This window comes from Typha latifolia, chromosome 7, assembly GCF_019914945.1.
Source record: "Typha latifolia isolate L0001 chromosome 7, TyphaL0001v2, whole genome shotgun sequence".
Classification (NCBI taxonomy): Eukaryota; Viridiplantae; Streptophyta; class Magnoliopsida; order Poales; family Typhaceae; genus Typha; species Typha latifolia.
The window spans coordinates 6088000-6105617 of NC_133092.1; the positions used below are offsets into that span (position 1 = coordinate 6088000).

Genomic DNA, 17618 nt, shown 5'->3' on the forward strand with positions numbered 1-17618 from the left:
GGGTAGAGTTGGAGGGCATTATCAATAATTTGACTGCTCCCGTCGTCCCGAGACGGGAACGAAGCGAGGAGCGTACGGAACACTAAAATATTTTTGTATACTAGGAAGCGAGAAGAAGGCCGGGTCTCCTTTTTCTATTTGAGTCCTTCTCTTTCTAGGATTTTCCATTCGAATTTTCCTTTTTGTGTGCATTATTTGGTCTCAATTCTCATCTCGCGGCTCCGAGGACCTTCGGTTCCTGGTTGAACTCTTCGTTTGTGATCGAGAAGAAAACCCCCGGGGGGGTTTTGATCGTGGCATTCACTTAGGTTAGTTTTTTGGCGAGATCGATGGTGTCGATTAGTGATCTTGGTTAGTTTTCTGTTCAATTTGGTGTTTTCCTGCTTGTTATTTCTCTTCTTGGTGATGGTGTTGGATTTAATTCATATATGTGGGGTTTGGTTTGTCTTTATGTAAATAGAATCCGATTTTTTATATAATAAGGAGCATTTGGTAGTCTTAGTACCTGATTTGGGTGTTTCATGCATTAATACTTGGGGCGGATGGTACTAAACCTGTTGGGATAATGCATATTATCACGTGGAAGGTGCTTTTCGATGGTTGCTATGAGTGGACTATGCCATTTGCATGAGACTATTAGTTAGTTATCGGACGCCATTTGGACTACATCAGTTGCATTTTTGTGTTGAATTCCTTTAGCTTTGGTTCTGACAGTGCATGCATTGGATGCCTCTATGATTTATTATAATTGGTTTTTCAGCTACTTGTTTTTAAGTGCCACAAGGGATTTGTTGGGTCTGGTGGTGATTTTTTGGTGAAACGTGTGAGATTCTGAAGAACGGGATGATAGAATGCAACGTTTGCCATTCTAAATTGCTTCCTCCAATGACCACAGCAGTATCGAAGGCATATCATAGCAATAGAAGCAAGTCCTCAAAGCTCCATGCTCTTAAAATTCTCCTTGTTGTTGGTGATTGCATGTTGGTTGGACTTCAGGTAACTTAGCCATTACTTTTATCTTGAGATGTTGATATGAAAGGAATGCACTTGAAAGGAAGTGATGGAAATCTTAGACATATATAAAGCTAAAGTAAATGTTAATTATAGACATTAACATTTAGAACTGAGCCCCGTGAAAACCAAATTTCTCATACTAAATGCACGCAAACAACTTCCTCTGTGTGCCAAAAAATTAAACTCGTACTTGTTACTGGAAAGAAATTTGAGTTGGCAAAATTGTTGTTATTACATACTGGACAGGTTCAGTTGGTGGAGTATTAACCTGCCACTGGATTAAGATAATCTATATATGAGAATATGGCTCTGTTTGTGAACTTAAATTTTATATCAGTAACAAGGATAATTGTTTCTTGTAGCAAATAGCTGACAGTTCAGCAGTTTAACAGGATTTTCTATTTTCTTGCAGCCCATTTTAGTGCACATGTCTAAGGTGGATGGAAGATTTAAATTTAGTCCCATCAGCGTGAACTTTTTGACTGAGGTTACAAAGGTTATCTTTGCCATTATCATGGTACTATTGCAGGTCTGTTAAATCATACTTTGTTTGCTTTCTTTTGCTCCTTGTTTACTGATAAAATATACTTTCACTAGCCAACTTTGGATGCTAGATAGAAGATACTGAATCTGATTGCATTTAACTAATTCATTTGATTTAACAAAAATGATGTGGGAAAACTTGACCTTTTATTTCAATTCTCATGTCAATGACACTCCTTAGAAAGTGTTGGTAGTTTTTTGTGATTTGGCTGATTTCTACTGCAAATGAAGTTTAAACTCTCAAGTACCTGGGACTTTTTTTAGACAAACATATTGTGGTTCAAAAAATTGTAGCAGCTAACTTAAGTTATTACAAGTTTATAAGATGGACATATGGAATTTTAGAAGAATTTGGTATGATTAAGCATTACATACATCAACTTACTACACTAAAGCTACTCTCCAAAGAGTGAAAATAACTATCAAAACTCAAAATATGAAGGAATTTTACTATATAAAGAAGAGCCTAAGCCCATATCTCTATAAAATATGTCGCAACAACCTTATCCTCATCTGTTCAATATCTCATCTTGTAACTTTGTGCTGACTAAATTAATGTATGCAAATGGTCAATATTTTGTTAACCAAGAATTTGACGGTCATCTAAATATAAGTGCGAACTAGGTAATTGGTGGTTCCGTAGCATAGCTTTATACATGTTTGAGAATTGTCTCCTTGCCTTAATGTTCCACATTTAGATACTTTGCCCCTGTGTCATTGTCTAGTTGATACTACTCGCAATTCATGTTTTCAATGCTAGTTCTGCACTTGCAAGCACATTAAACAATGCCGATTGTACTTTGACCATGACCACTACACACCCCAAGTAATTAATCGTGTAATTATTTGTTGTGAGTTCTTTCAATCATATTTAATGACTGCTACAAATTAGTCATTTTGAGCCCACCCACTCGGATTGGCAGGCTAGGCGGCAAAAAGTGGGAGAGAAACCTCTTCTATCGATTTCTACATTCCTTCAGGTAAAAGATGCTCTATGCTGGACTATTTATAGTATTCATGGTCATTACTTTTTTAAGTTGTTTCTTTCTAGATTTCAAGACTACTTTTGGTTGAGGCTGCAACCGACAACCTTGTATCCCTAATCCAAAATGATAAACTTTGTCTCTTTATTCCATTGGGTAGTATATTATCAGCTTGTTTCATGGCTTCATCCAACTTCTTTAGAGATTTTATTGTTCTCTACAATCGGTCGGCACCCCCCCACTACACGCCTCTATGTGCTAGTGGCATACTCTTGCACATGCCATTGGCACACCTTTGGTGTACTTCTAATAAAATTTTTAAGGTATTATTAGATGTTTTTGAAGTCTGCAGCACAACAATCCATAATTTTTGGTTTGAATAGATATATATATTAAAGCCTATATTAGAGTTTTTTATCCTTAGATAATATTGTAAATGACTTATTTTATTAATATATCAAAATAATTAAGTAGATATATAATTCAACACATAATATGATTGAGTACATTCATTAATTGACAGTAGTTTAATAGTTAAAACCAAAACCTAGTTGAATGTAGTCAATACAACATGTTGCTATATCAATTTTCACCCAAATTGAATAAATTTGACATGATGAATTTTGGATTTTTTTAAATGTGGGAGAAATCTAGTTATACTGAAAAATTTGGGCTCAAGTCAATTCATATCGAGTTAATCTAATATACTCCTACACTAATTTTGATTTAGTTTGAATGAATTTGACATATTAATTTTGATTTTTTTTAATTTGGAGTAAATCAAGGTTTTCCTTTAATTCCTATATTTTAAAGAGTATTTTTTATAGATTTAGCACCAAAATGCTAGATCTATGTAAAAAGATTCTTACAGATAAGAGATATAGTAAAATTGGGCTAGATTCATCATTTGTACACCCAAATTAGCTTTTCTTTTAAAAGAAAAACCATGCAAATTGACACGAGTCAGCACGAGGCTATGCCCGAGTGTCATGCCCTTATCAGCATGACCATTACTGGTTTTCTGTATAATATTTTAGTACAGCTCTTTCAGATTTTGTTGCTTGTGGCGAACTAGTATTAATCTCTCCTTAGGTGGCAGTATATTAGTCTGGAGGCAAATTTCATGTCTAAGGAAAAAGAAACTGGGTGGTCTAGGTATAATAATTCTGGAATTACTCTGATGCATCTTTTGGATCTTTACCCCTTAAGCAGACTTGCAGACTTTTGTCTTTTGAGAACTTTCTATTGTGATGATCTTCTCTTCTGACATTTTAGATGATGTCTTAGGGGCATCACTTAGTGTGCCGGTTAAGCTTTTCAATATGCTCTAAGGAACATGAGTTCGAGTCATAAAAGCAATTTCTTCAGTCTCATGCAAGGCTATAATATATCTTACTGGTTCCTAGAACCTGCACTAACTGGAGGCATAAAGATGAGAAGTAAAACTTTCTCCTTCTATCCTTTACCCTTTTCCTGCCCTCTCCTTGTTTCAGCAATTCATGCCTACAGAGGTTCTTTTGCTGAATTTGGATTATTATGATTGATGATTGAGAAAGAGGAATGATCAAAATTCCCATTGATTTTCCGAATCTTTGTGTTTTATACCTCTATCTACTATCTATTATTGGATTCTTTGTCAAAGCACTCATTGGATTTTAAAACATTTGTTAGTTTGTAATGTCTAATGCTGCTGAATTCCACAACTACCTTAATTAAAGCTCTTGGGCTGATTTAATATTCTTTTATTCTGGTACTTATATGATATATATATTTTAGAATGTCCTAGTTGTAAATTCTGCTAGTCTGTTTACTTGCAATCTCCCATGTTCAAAATCTAATAGCTGATTTGAACTGTTAAGGATGTTTCGACTTCCAAAGTCTATTCTGCTTGCAGTTACTTATGGTAATTGTAATATTTCTCTGTTTGATATCATGGCATATTAAAGTCTTCCTGAAACTTGAGAATCACCTGCACTTTTATTCTACAAGTAGGTGCCATCATTTTATCTCCTGGTACACTTTCTGTTTCTGCAGGAAGCTCACAATAATGTTCTTCTGGCTGTTCCTGCTCTTCTTTATGCCATCAACAACTACTTAAAATTTATCATGCAGGTATGTAGCATGTATAAGATTCTAAAAAGTGGTGAAGTACGTACAGTCTTCACATCTTCTTCTCTTAAAGATATAGGTTGAGCAATTTGTGTGATCATTCATGCTAATCTCTTAAATCTTACGTATTAGCCATTTGAGTAATACTGAACTGAATTTTCAATTTTGTATATATTCTCTGATTGTTGTGCCTACATTCCATGCAGTTATACTTCAATCCTGCAACCGTGAAAATGCTGAGCAACCTGAAGGTACTGACTTTTTTGGACTTACAACTGACTTGCTTTGTTTCCGTGACAATTTTCACAGTAAATCACAGTTTAATTTCCAGTCTAGTTCTTGTTGAAAGGATTTACTTTTGAATTTACATTGACAAATACTCAATCTGTCTGAATTTCCATAAATTTTTCTACATTCTTCTTCTCCTTACAGATTTGTCTATTTTAACATGCAAAAACTTGGATGCCACATGATTTCGGTGCTTTCATGCTAGTGTTGTTGGTGGATCTTTACTGACATGTAGCTGCTTTTTTCTTATTGAACTCTGTTCTTGTTAGTAGCATGGATCTCAAAATCGGCTGATCCCGAATCAGATTGGCCGATCCAGATCGGGATTGGCCATAATCGATCCAACAAGACCGGTTTCGCCTAGTTTCGGGCGATCCGTCTCGGTCGTATCGGCCGAATCTGTCGAAACTCGGTCATATTAGTTGAAAACAACAATATCGGCTGAAATTATTTTTTTTTTTAAATTTGGATCGAATCTAAAATATATCTAATATAGGAGACATTAATAATTAATTTCATCAAGTGCTTTATTTTCAAATTTTTAGTTTTTACTCTCAATCTCACACACACTCTCCTCTCACTCTCATACTTCACTGATGAGCCCTCTAGCTAGTCCCCACTTTGGTGAACTCGGATAAATTTTTTTTCTCATTTTTTTTCGTTTCTCACTTACTTTTTAACTTCTCTTTTCTTACTACTATATAACAACATTGAAGAGAGATCTTTCTTTTATTTTTAAATCCATTATAGTTTTGGGTGAGTTTTTTCTTTTATTTTTAAAATTCATATATGATTAATTTTATTTCTTATTTTTCTATTATTTTTAGAAATTTTTAGAAATTTTTCTATATTTTAAATAATATTTAGAATTTTACGTAATTAAAAATAGTCCGATCCGATATGGGCGGCTGATACGACTGATACAACTGATTGATGCGACTGATACAGCCGATTGATACATATCGTTTTTTCTAACGGTTGATTCTGATCCCGATGCCAAGTTTCGGAACCTTGGTTAGTAGTATCTGAAGTCTGAACTGCACTTTTCTTATATGCAGAAATGTCTCTGCATAAGAGTTTGCAAGATGTTGATGTCCGAGTTGCATCATTCTTTAAAGTAATTGAACAAATCAATGTTGAGTTCATATAACTGAACTCAACATTTCAGGTGAATTACCTCGTTTTCAGCTTTCCATATAACAAATGAGATCAACAGTCCTTAATCCTCATGGCTACTGTCTTCTGAGGTTCACTAATTTTACCACTTTCTCAAACTCGTTTTCCCATCAGAATTTTGAGGAAAAATGTGTTATCATGACCTTAATGTTTGGAAAGTTTATTCTCCTCAAATTATTCATCTGTAGTTAATTATATAGAACTTATATTGAGCTGTGATTGTTATTTTTATGATCTGCTTAGTTTTGCTATAAGCTTTGTCTTGAAATTGTTCTCATTGGACTTTCGTTATTATTTCTCTGTTTCTTTGTATGTTGCGTTGAATATACATGAATTTAGTGCTGACAGTACCTCTTGATTCTATTGTAGGTTTTGATCATTGCCATCCTTTTAAAGATTATCATGAGAAGGCGCTTCTCAGTAATTCAGGCAAGTTCCAGCTTTGAGAAAAAAATATGGGCCATGTTATTTGACTATTTGAATTTCATGTGGTCAAGCATATGGAAGGAAAGTTGAACTTACCGTCCACTGATTACTTTCACTGACAGGATTTATCATTATAGCTACTTTAGCGGCTTGGAAATCATGATTAGTAATTAATAATTTAGTATACTATTTTCTCCCTGTAGAACCAAAGAATAATCTCTCTCTCTCTCTCTGCCCTTAACGTATTCATCAGTTCATTTAAGTTACTGATATGTGAAATTCTCCCTCTTTTTCTTATTGCATAGTGGGAGGCCCTTGCTCTTTTGCTTATTGGAATCAGTGTTAATCAGCTAAAATCGCTGCCTGAGGGTACAACTGCACTTGGCCTTCCTGTAGAAACGGGTGCCTACTTATGTACATTAATTTTTGTAAGTCATACCATCTAATAAAGGTACTGTTGCCATTCATACAAGATTTTCAGGTTTTGAAAATTGACTTTTTTGTTTTTTTTTTCTCATAGAAGTTTATACTTAGTCCATACAAATATTGTTATTTCCCGTATACTATTTGGTGATTGCAATGCCATCAGCACTATGAAGCTTAACAAAATGATTTTGAGATTTATTGTTGGAAGTTCTGGGATCTGTTTCTTTTAGGCTTACTTCTCAATTTGGAGATAACTAGGAAATATTCATAATTTGATGTCTATTTTAGCTCTCCACTTTCTTAATAACACTAAATAGAACGTGGGATGGCTTGGTAGTAATAATCATTGTAATCAAAATCATTTGAAACCTTTTTAGTCTTCAAAACATTTATGTTGTTCTATGACTAAAATTTTGTGATGATAAGGTATGTCAATTCCATTCAAGAGGTCATGGGTTTATGTCATGGAAGGAACCTCTTTAGTAACAAGGATAAGATTACCTACATCTTTCCTTCTTAGACCCCACCTTGGTGGGACTCAGTGGAAGCCTCATTACTTGATTGCCTTATTGTTTATGATCAATTTTTTTTTGAAGATGTTTTGGAAAATAATACTGATACGTTTAGTTAGGATCTTTTCTTACTGCATTAGTTGTTTATTTTCATTAAAATAAAATTCCTGTAAGTCGCATTCGAACGCAGGTGGAGTTGCGTTCGAACGCCCTTGCGAATGCCTGCATCAGGTTTGCAAATACAGAGAACACATATCGTGCGTTCGAACGCGGTCGGGCAAGTTCGAACGCCCGCATTTGAAAGCCTGCATCAGGTTTGCAAATACAGAGAACACATATCGTGCGTTCGAACGAGGTCGGGCAAGTTCGAACGCCCTCGTTCGAAAGCCTACATCGCGTTTACACATATAGAGAACGTCTTTTGTGTGTTCGAACGAGATTGGGCGCGTTCGAACTCGATCGGTGGGAATCTTCTAGAATTAGGGTTACATATTGTTTTAGGACTTATTGGCTAGCCTTTATATATATGTGGATGACAGCCAAATTCAGGATGCTATTGGAATATTGATTTCTTGCCTCTCTATCATTTATCTACTTTAATCTCCCTCCTTTCTCTTCACCATCCTTCCACCTTTACAGTTGGTAAGGTTTCTCCTAACTTCTAATCTCCCTCGACTGTCGAGTCACCCCTTTTCTTTGGGATCTCGACCACTTCGTTCCCTTCATCTACTTCCCTTAATTATATCCACCATCCACCTTCATCTCTATACTTATCCATAACCCTAACATCCCCTCATCCATCACCACCATCATCACCCACGTTATTCCGTAATTTCATCCCAGTTGCAGTTCGAATTTGCGAAGGGCGTAAATACAAAAGTTGTAGATCAGGAAGTTACGAATCGAATCCACTTTGTTCGTAATTTTCTGACTACCAGAGAATATTTGACGAATATTTTTCCTCGATTGCGCGGACTGATTCCTGTAATAAATTCAGATTTTAAGGAATTGATCCGTAGTCGACCTTTTGGTACAAAAACTTATCAAGTGGTATCAGAGCTTATCAAATACTCATATTTTAAGTAACAACTAATAGAAGTATAAATCAAATTCAAGAATGAAGTGCTTTCCTGAAACTTCCACATCTTTGATGGATCAGTTCTGTTTTCTCTTTTATTCTTGCTATAAGAAGTATAAAGTTTATAAATTTAAAGTATTTTTTATGCGGTGCACAATTACTTATCGAGTTTACTCACTCAGTATAATAGATCATTAAAGCTGTATGAATTTGCAAATAAGTAGTTCTTTATCTTTTATCCTGTATCTCATTGCACAGATTTTCTATTGGTGATAAAAATATATCAGGTAACCATTCCTTCATTGGCCTCAGTTTTCAATGAGTATGCTTTGAAAAGCCAATTTGATACAAGCATATATCTTCAGGTAACTCTTCTACATGTTGGATTTAGACTAAAGCATTTCATTGCTACCCTCCAATATTGTGCATGCAACAACACTCTCTCTGTCTGATTTGATCTGCAAGTCTTGTTGATTATTCTGTTATCTACTTTGTTTTAGGTGTCATTTAATATTAACATTGATGTTTTGTTTGCAGAATTTATTTTTGTATGGCTATGGTGCTATATTTAATTTTCTTGCCATCATTGTAACTGCTATCATCAAAGGTAATTCAGCAAGGATGCTTAAATATTGCTGTAACTTAAATTACCATTTCTTGCAGCCTGTGCAATATTTTATCCTATTATTGAATTTTTTTTATTCAGTTTAAAGCATTACTTTTTCCAGTTTCATGACTTTATGTCGATATGCAAGAAATCTATTTAAGAAATAACTTAGAATTATGTGACTTTAGGTCACTGCTTTGTCTCACTATGACCAACTTGTCATTTAGAATCAGCTTACTCTTGCTATAATACAATGAAAAGAATGTAGGAGTCATGGATTGCTAGGCTGGTCGGTATGGGCCAATGTACATGTTGTGCCAGTGAATTACTGGCAATGATATGGGGGGTAGTATCTTGATGCTCTCTTGTGTTCACTCATGCTGACCCCATGTCGACTTGTACCACTAGGTATTGAACATATCTTACTTCAATTGGACTAGATTTGGTGTCTTTTTTATTCCCCTTTCTACCCTTTCAGTTTTACCTTTTGTTGTTTGATCTATGTAAATTACAATCTAAATTTCAGAAATCAAAGGAAAATGTAAGTTTTCCTGAGATTGTTGGAGCATTTTGAGAAACTCTAAAGAAAATTAGGAAAGCTAAACTGATTACTACGAGAAATTTTATGTATTAAATCAATATCTAATGCTATACAACTTCAGTTTTGTCCTTAAAACATGTTTTAAGGTCTTAAAAAGATTTAAACAGCATTTTTTGAAAATATTTAGCTATGCAACATGCTAGCGACATATAGGTTTGGCATGGCACGTGCCACAATATGTGACGTGTCGATGTGCCGAGCCAAGACCGGCATGCCCCATGCCTTTTGCACGGCAATCCTTGGCTAGGGGTGTACTTTGCTTTCACAAGAATCCAAGTTACTACAATTTTAACCATTAATTTAGCTTCTAGAGATTTTTATGTTGAGTGGGTAGTGACATCATGCTTAATTTCTCCACCTTGAACTGAATGAGAACAAAATTGTCTTAAAATCTGACACTGAATAGTGTAGAAGCTTTGCATCTGCTGCACCAGTCCATAAGCTTTATACTCCTTTAATGACACTGCCACGGACAGTAGTTTGATCCATGTTCTTGACCTTATTCAGTAACATATTACCAGTAGATATGTTTAATTTTAGTGTTTAGCTGTTAAAATATCTGGGAAGTTTCATTTATGAATATTTAATTCCAGATTCTTTTCTGTAGTTAAATGAATTCATGATGAAATAGCGCTTGTGGACTTTTCTTCAAACAAGTAAAAATAAAAATTCTGACGCAGAACATAATATACTCTATAATGATCATATTTATAGTTCAACATAATCCATCTTCATGCTTTTATGATTACTTTCCTTATGTTGGTGAGACCAATATTCAATATTTCTTTGCAACACTTATGAATGTTATTGGTATTCAATGAAGCACGGACACCTCTCCTAGGAGGACCTGTTTATATTGTAATTCCTGAAATGAAGATTAAGGGTCACTTTTTACATTGGTATTTCATGGTTATCCAACTATATATGATAAGAATCTGGACAAAGGGAAATTGCAAGCTGTTGACACTTTGACTTGCTAACCAGGAATAATTATGGGGTGGTGGTTTATGCTTTTGACTTGCTGAGTATACCAAATTGGGGAAATGACTTGTATCTAAAGAAAGCTAACAAAAGAAAATATTGGTAAGTTTTGAGAAAGCAGGCATAAGTTAATTTTAGAGAATGTGTGCAGATATTCCTATAATGTCAAGCTCCAAACAATAAATTATCTCGTCAATCTACTTGCTTGTGTCAGGCAGGTGTGGCTGTCTATTTGTTAGACTCTTGATTCACCTAGTATGCTGGAGCTTTTTTTCCCTGAAATAAAGAAAGGCTGAAAAGAGATTGGAGATCTTGAAATAGTATGAAGGTGGAATGTCAATGGATAGCTTCAGACCTCGAGAGTTGATTTTTGCAGGAATCACTGGAGTAATTTGGATCATCAAAATAATTAAAATGTTTGAGATCTATATTTAATGAGCAGTGTTCTGTTTTTCTTGAGAGATGCCTTTGTCCTTTGAAAAGCTGATGATAAGAGGAAAATGTTGATTTCAATTGAAGAAGAGTGATTAATTCTTGTTTTGGAACTGTTCTATGCTAAAGTATTTTATGTTGTCCATTGCATTTGTAAAGGTTTGCAAACATCATTACGGGCAGTTTCAGAGCTGTCTCACTATTTCTACTCCTTATTGGCTCATCTTATTTTGCTTTTTTTTTCCTGTTGCATTCTAATTTAGAGACCAATTTGCAAATGCCTCTTACATCCATATTATATTCATAAATATTTGGTCCGGCATCTTAATGTTTCAGGCCCCATTAGCTTTGACATACTTCAAGGCCACTCAAAGGCCACGATGTTTCTTATATGCAACAATGCAGCACAAGGCATATTGTCATCATTTTTTTTCAAATATGCAGGTAAACTAGCTGCTAAACTTAATAAAATAATTTCCTGATTCTTGCAGAAATTTTAACTTCATTTAGCTATTAAACTGCTAGTACAGCTAACAATCCAAACATTCGTGCAGACACAATATTGAAGAAGTATTCATCAACAGTAGCTACAATCTTTACTGGCATAGCATCTGCTGCACTGTTTGGCCATACTCTGACTATGAATTTTATCTTAGGAATATCAATAGTGTTTATATCAATGCACCAGGTAGCTATCACATTTAAAGGCATTAATATTCAACGGTTTTTACATACTAGACACCGCTGACTATGAATTCCTTATCAGTTCTTTTCTCCACTGGCAAAAGTCAAAGATGAAGGACCAGATGGTAAACTTGAGATGGTTGATGCTCAAGATCTCAGGTTCTTATCTTTTCTGTTCTTAAATATTGATTAGCCTGATTCTATATTATGTTTGCTTGCTCTGATGTAATTAAACTCCCATTTTGTAACTGACCATTCAGAAGAAAGAATAACTTTTGTTCTCTCTGTCATATTTAACATAGTTTCACTGTAACTACACAAACAAAATGTCTATGAAGCATAGATGATTGCGTAACTTAGACATGTCTCTATCAAATGCAATGCTCCCTCAGATCTTCATGCTTGCATGTCGATTTAACATAATTATTCTGTAACTCCACTAAAATTAATTGTCTATGATTATGAAGCAGGGATAATTGTATAGATTAGCCATATCTGTATCAGATATGATACTCCCTTGGATGCTTTAAAATTATGTGTCAGATACTTCCTTTATGTATATGATTTTTTAAGATAAAAATAAGAAGATATGGCTTGGATACTTCTTGTTTACTTCGAGGATACTTCAAGAAGCTTCATATATAAGCTAAGTTGAAGAGATGTTATATTTGTAATAAATGTCGATCCTACATGTTATTCTTATAAGGCAAGATTAATTAATTTAAGGAGATTTCTATTAGGATTTCATGGCACAACTAACTCATGATTAGAGACTGAAATGTTATGTCTTGTTGATGAATAAGTTGGAGATGTGATAACATATACGTTATCACATGTACCACAATATTTTCTAAATAAAGCAAACCATCATTGTATGTATGTATACATTTCATCTGTAGATGGATATTTGTACATGTAATATATAGTTGTATACTACTATGTATCCTTAGTGTATCATGTCCTCATTTTCTAAGGTTTGTTGCATCAATGCCCATATCATATTATATACATGTAGTGTACCCTTATCCACATTTCATAGTTAATTGCTGTTGAACTACTTGAAACTGAGCTTATGGTCAATTTTTGTTGCCTTTGCTACACTCTCTGCAATCCATTATTAAGAAACAAGTTTGTCAATCTACAGATATTGTGATGTTCTGTGAATCAGCTAGCATGCCAAACTTTGTCATGCGAGTTCCACATATACTATTGTCACTGTTTATACTTTATACACAACTGATTTACAGTTTATGTACTATCTATAAATTTGCATGATATTCTTGGATACTTTTTGTCTTTACAGATTGAAGGAAGCATCATTCATTGATATGAGTGCTGGTGCAACTGAAGATGTAAGGATATCTCTACTGCTGAGGCTATAAGGGTATATAAGAACTGGTTGGTTACTGAATAAAAGTTTTTTTTTTTCCTTTTTCTTTCTCAGGCTAGTCATCGTGTTGGATCTGATGAAAGAAAACTGCTTCTTCCTACCTGATTCTAGAACAAGGCATGTATCTGGCTCTTGACTTATTTCTAAAACGAACATCTATTGCATATGCAATTCACAAGTTCTGGTGTCGGAAATGACATGAGGGAAATATGTGTTGTATTTGGAAGGTTTGAAATCTACCTCTTTCTGCTACCATAGTAAGCCACCTCAACACCATATATTGCCAAGATTTAAGGTAAAGAAGTCATAGGATTTTGGAATCTGTACCAGAAGAAAGCTAAAGGAACCTGTCTTCATCTGACAATCTAATCTGTTTAAGATTGTCATTCCAATTTTAATAAAGTAGTTTGTACGGAAAACATTATTTGAGTGTAGATAATTTGAGTTAAACTTTATTAAGTTATGAATATAAATCAGTTGCGGAGCTCTTAGCAAAACTTGATCTCTATTCCATTAGTAGTTAACATTTTATACTGTCTCCTATTGGAGTCCTGCATAAATTTTAAACGACATTTTCATTTAAAAAGTTAGTTATTTTTCATTCCTTTATGGCAATTTCTTGAGTAGGCTTGTTTATTGTGCATAATCAGAAAATTTTATTTTTGACTCTATTAAGATATTGAGGCTTTGGCTATTACATATGCCCTTGATTTGCACACTGGTTTAATTAATGTGTTTAACATCTTATTCCTATAATGTGGACTATGCATCATTTGCTTAATTGTTAATAGTACTATACATGACAAACTTTAGCTTGTACATTGTGCAAACAGCAAAATTTAGCAGCTAGGTTGTATACAGAAGGAGAATTTTTTTTTGTATACTGTTAGTATATTTCTAGAGTTTTGGAAGACATTGGGTAAATTTTTGTTATTAGAATATTAATAAAAACCACCATACTCTAATAGCTTAAGCATTAACTGTAGTTGGGTGGACCTAAGTTTGAATCCCACCTGGCCTAGCTTCTCAAATTTTTTTTTTGTGTTGTTTAAATGGCTTCTCAATTAAATAAATGGAAGGCATCCGCCTAGTAAAGTCAAGTACACTTAGGACTATTAAAAAATGTCTCAAATTCAAAAATGAGGGGATCGTGAGAATATGAAAGATAAAATTATCACGCTCTAACAATTTAAGCTTTTAGCATGGTTGGTGAGTTGACACGTGCATTTTTTTTGTTCTAGCTCCAGCGTTGGGTGCCAGGAATCGTTATGAAATGTATAATGAAAAGTTTTGGCCAACGACCAATAACCACTGTCCATGCCATATACAACACGAAATTGACTAAAAATAGTAAAGTGATTCATGATGGTGTCCAATAAAGTGCTTAACAACAGTTCCAATTTGACACCTTAAGAAGAGAGAGGGCACCTTTCTGAGTTGGGACTTAACTTTAATCAACTGTAGCTTGCTGTTGAGGTAGAATTGTGGCCTTAAGGAGGAAGAGGATCCTTCTTGTTGTATCTTTAGAATTAGATTCAAATACTACCATGGATGGCCATGCCGACTGGCACTTGCCGTGCCGACAGCGTACCGGCACATGGCACAAGGGGTGCCACACAGCACCCCTCCTAATAGTTTCGCTGCTCATCGTCGAGCTACTCGTTGCCGATCACCGTCGCCAAACGCCGTCGCCGTCGTTGATCGCCGTCGCCCGAGCGCGTCGGGTGCCCTAGCCCGAGGGAGAAAATGAGATCGAGATATATATAGGGCACCCGACGCGCTCGGGTGACGGCAAGCGGCGATGGCAGGTGAGCAGCGAGCTGCGGTCGGCGACGACAAATGTGAGTATCTTTTTTTTTTTTTTTCTTCTCCTCTTATGGCACGGTTCGTGCCTGTGGCACAGCCATAGTTGGATACTACTAATAAAGAATCTATCGGAAGTGGCAATTACTAGTAATCCTAGATCTTTAGGAAATTCTTTTGAGAATTAATAGTTTCCATTGTTTCAAAAGGCACCTGCATAGGTGGCATATGTGACCACTTGGGCAGTGACAGTGGGTAAACTGCCCTCTATATTCATCATGCCGTACTTGTATGCAGCCTGACCTCATGTGGTCTACATGCATTTGAATATGTACCAGCATATGCACCACATGTAGACTCACATATACTGCATATCGACCATATATGCACTGCATATGAATGTGTCAATTTGTATCATGTTTTGGTAAGTACTTTGGTGATTAATATTTTCCTAGTGATAGTCAATATTTATTACATTTTGTTGGAAATATTTAGTTCTCGGTTTACTTGAGTAACCAAATTATTATAAGTAATTAAGTGTCAACACCTTTGATGGATTGAAGAGCTTATATTATACCACATATTATATGATTATCTTAACATATTTAGGATATATTCTCTACATAAATTGTATATAATACACCTTTTTTAGTAATTTTATTGCTAGACCGTATATACAGTCGGAGATGCACTAACAGTTGGCTTGACAACCCATAGATCATGAGGGCTTTCCCCAGCATTGTTATGTATGAAACCAGGCCATGTGGATGGGGAAGGGTGTGGAAACTTCAAGTTTATAACCTGGAAGACATCATATATCTTTTCTGTTCTTTTCTGGATTGTATGTTTAATGCCTTCACCATTGGCTACCTGTCTTATTTTCTCTTTTGCAGGAACATTTTTGTTTCTCATAATTATCTCCTTACTTTTTGATCTTTCTAATTTAATACTTATACAAGGATGTTTTCTTGTCGCAGGAGCTTTCAAAATGATATTCTTTGACCGGCATGATACAAAGATTAGGCAGTTGTAAATAAGGAATAAAAAGCTCGTTGTAAACAAAGGAGAGAAGTATATCTATATGCATTTGGGCCAAAGTTTTGTATATAGACCCAAAGTTTCAAGCTATGTCATTATGCTGTAGCCATGCAGTAACAGGGGGTTGGAGAATGAGTTACCAAATATGCAGCAGGATGTACACAAATTTCAGCACAGTTGACAAGGCTGTTCATATATGAGAATACAGAACTCTTCATTTGTTAGTGTTACAGTTGATCTATACTATAAGTTCCCTACACCCCAGTTTCTTTTATAAAATTTTTTCCCCTTAATGCATTTTGACTAGCTTTATCCAGCTTTCTCCTTGGAAAAATTGGAGGCACAAATAATATATGGCATCGGAATTCTGCAGTTTAGTCGTATAAATTTCCAGTTCTTTTTGTTCTTAATAATCGTTGTTTCAAAGTCATGGAATGATGTTAGAACTAGGGCTGCTATGCTATTGGTGTAGTGAATATATATATATATATGATCATATTTAGATCCCAACTTTTGACTTAGTAAATATGATGTTAGAACTAGGTGTTTTGGGTGAATTGAAGAACAATCCGCCCTTATCAAGATGAGGGAAAAACTGAAGAGTATCTTGTGCAATAAAGTGTTGTATGAATGTTTTTGGGTTCAAATCCCAACGGATATCAGGAACCAGATTTGAACTGGTGCAAGAAATTGCTCGAGTTTTATCAAGTTCTCATTTCTCTTAAATTTTTTTTTGGCCAATTCCATTTTCACTGTTTGCACTATGATCCAATATCACATTAAACCTCTGAAGAATTGCCTCCCCTGCACTATCAAAAAACCGTACAATCTGCACCCTAACAGATGGTTGGAGATTTCTTTGTTTAGACAGTTCAAAGATCAGATTGTATAGATTTATTCTCTACAATGTGATAGTTCAAGAAGTGACCATTTAAAACTTTAGTAATTCCAACGGAATAAGTATAGCTTTCAATCATTTGTTGAGACCAATGCTTTAGTTTAATCGAAGTCCTTGAGAAACAAATAGCATGTTCTCTATTTTTCCTATTGCTCAGTTCCTTGCACCAAGCTAAGCTAAACAAGGACTACTAGAAGAATCGGCAACTGGTTCTCTTTCGACTTGGTTTAATAATAGTATACTAAGCATTTTAATGATCTCTGGCCCCAAATAGTTCGCTTTTCCGTAGCCAATAGTATAATAGTACCAATGGGTTAAAAGAGCTCATATCATATAAGTGTTCTTAAGTTCTAATCATATCGATTAAATTAGAATCCAAATATCTAATACTTATTAAAAAAAAAATCAGTAACACATATTTAGCACTCTAAGCTTCACAATAGAATCAATTATACCAGCAATTTTGATGGCAATTGTTATATTTTAAATAAGATAGCGGCAATTACTACATTTGAAATGTTTAAGAAATTTGCACCAAAAATTCATTTGCTTTCCTTTTTTTTTGTCGGTCAAGCCCATTTTTGGTTTACTTTTCAGATGAGGTTTTTTTATTTTATTTTATTCCAAGT

The 17618-nt window shown here is 34.8% G+C and overlaps 1 protein-coding gene across 3 annotated transcripts; it reads left to right on the forward strand.

Annotated features, from left to right (window-relative positions):
- Positions 1-16478, forward strand: LOC140792724 (CMP-sialic acid transporter 2-like). 3 transcript variants are annotated; one of them, XM_073143884.1, is made up of 16 exons: positions 1-308; positions 761-996; positions 1427-1543; positions 2481-2537; positions 4575-4652; positions 4856-4900; positions 6483-6542; positions 6845-6967; positions 8843-8920; positions 9093-9162; positions 11513-11620; positions 11731-11864; positions 11943-12019; positions 13164-13212; positions 13305-13367; positions 16031-16478. In XM_073143884.1, the coding sequence occupies exons 2-15, from the start codon at positions 844-846 to the stop codon at positions 13353-13355; spliced, it is 1200 nt and encodes a 399-aa protein (XP_072999985.1). In that variant the 5' UTR covers positions 1-308; positions 761-843; the 3' UTR covers positions 13356-13367; positions 16031-16478. The 3 variants fall into 3 exon arrangements, with proteins under 3 accessions (XP_072999985.1, XP_072999988.1, XP_072999986.1); XM_073143887.1 differs by having other exon boundaries at positions 45-308; positions 896-996; XM_073143885.1 differs by having other exon boundaries at positions 52-351.
- The last annotated feature ends 1140 nt before the right edge of the window (positions 16479-17618 follow it).